General features: G+C 37.5%; 1 protein-coding gene across 1 annotated transcript in view; it reads right to left on the bottom strand.

The window, feature by feature from the left end:
• The window catches only part of LOC101853069 (WD repeat and coiled-coil-containing protein), a gene marked incomplete in the record, with an annotated part of 59,255 nt that extends 58,274 nt beyond the window's left edge, over nt 1-981 (bottom strand). Inside the window, 1 exon segment of the mRNA XM_013079714.2 lies at nt 721-981. Coding sequence (XP_012935168.1) covers nt 721-775 — 55 coding nt within the window.
• Between the last annotated feature and the right edge of the window lie 581 nt (nt 982-1,562).

Below are 1,562 nucleotides of genomic sequence, written 5' to 3' on the forward strand. Positions count from 1 at the left end.
GTCTAGATCTAGGCTAGCCTCGAAACTAGATCAATGATTTATATCTGTCTGTCTAGATCTAGACCTAGGCCATATATCTAGAAGAACCTAGTTCTACCCTGAGCCAAGAGGGTGCTGAAAGTTTCCGAAATCACAAAAGAGTTCCCCTACCGGGTCTGTATACTTTGTGACTTTATTCCCGGTTACCGGGTCTGTATACACTCCCTATTATATAAGGTAGATACTTGGTAACACTTGGCTGGTGCAGAACCCAGTGCAGAATTGTAATGAAGTTGAAGACTCAGAATTCAGAATGAAGTCACAAAGTGTCAAAAGACACAAGATTTAGTCAACTCTCGCTGCATATAGATTCTATCCTGCCTTCAGCAAGACATGAAAGACAGATACTGCTCTAAATTACATCATGCGGTGGGAAAGCAATAAAATAAGTCAATGATAATGCTAGCAAATAGACAGGATCTACACACCATGATCACATAGTAGGCCAAGGCCTAATCATACTCATACACCTCGTAGATCTAGATCTAGATCTAGATTATTTTATCTAGTAATAACTTTTTTGGTAAGTTACGGGAAAGTTACAAACAAGTTAAACTACACTGAAAATGATGATGACACTCCTTTCAATTTCACTTTACTTAAATCTCTAGATCTAGATCTAGACATCTAGATCTATCTTTTGATTAAAATTAACCAATAACAAAACACTTATAAACTTACCTGAAAGGAGATTATTAATACCGACTTTCCTTAGCTTTGCCTTTCCTAGATCCATAACGACGCAGTTGGGTGAACGGGTCTTTTACAAGTCCAGGTGAATATTAACACAGAATTCTTGTTTTCATGATCACATCACTACAATACATAAATAGGTCAAGAAGCTTTACAAATCCTTTCGGTACAAAAAGAAATCCACAGAAAACTGTTGCTTGCCAAAGCTTTGGCTCACTCTGGGCGAGGCGAGAGAAGTAGAGCGTCGGTGTCAATGAAATGAATAGAATAACAACAGGTTTGTATTGCGTCAAGAATAGCGCTTGCCAGGTACAAGGCCACAGTTTCACACATTCTCTTTCTCATACAAACAAACCTCTTGTACTCTAATTTTGGGAACAAAAAGGTTATCAACTAGGTGATTATGCTAGATTACTTTGTTATAACAGCAAAAATACTTTTTATGCTCCCGGATCATGTGGTTTTGTCCTAATTTAACATTTAAACAAATAATTTTTAGATCAGTTTTTGTGTTACCTATTTGGTATGATATTAGCAACTAAAGTTACTACTAATGGTATATTGCAGTTTTATGCATGAAAAAAAGATTTAGCCCTTCTTGATTGTGAAATATGTACTTCGCATAATTTGTACTCAAAGTATTACATTTTAACTTTCTTGAGACTTTCCCTGTTTGTGTAACGATAGAGAACTTCTGGATAGCGGGGGTTATGACAAAGTACCTCTGTAAAGAGGAAGAGAACCCCCCCACGAAAACTAAAAGAGAGAGAGGGGGTGAGAGAGAGAGGAAGAGAGAGAGGGAGAGAGAGAGTGAGAGAGAGAGAGAGAGA

This window comes from Aplysia californica, unplaced genomic scaffold (genome assembly GCF_000002075.1).
Source record: "Aplysia californica isolate F4 #8 unplaced genomic scaffold, AplCal3.0 scaffold00061, whole genome shotgun sequence".
In the NCBI taxonomy this organism is placed as follows: domain Eukaryota; kingdom Metazoa; phylum Mollusca; class Gastropoda; order Aplysiida; family Aplysiidae; genus Aplysia; species Aplysia californica.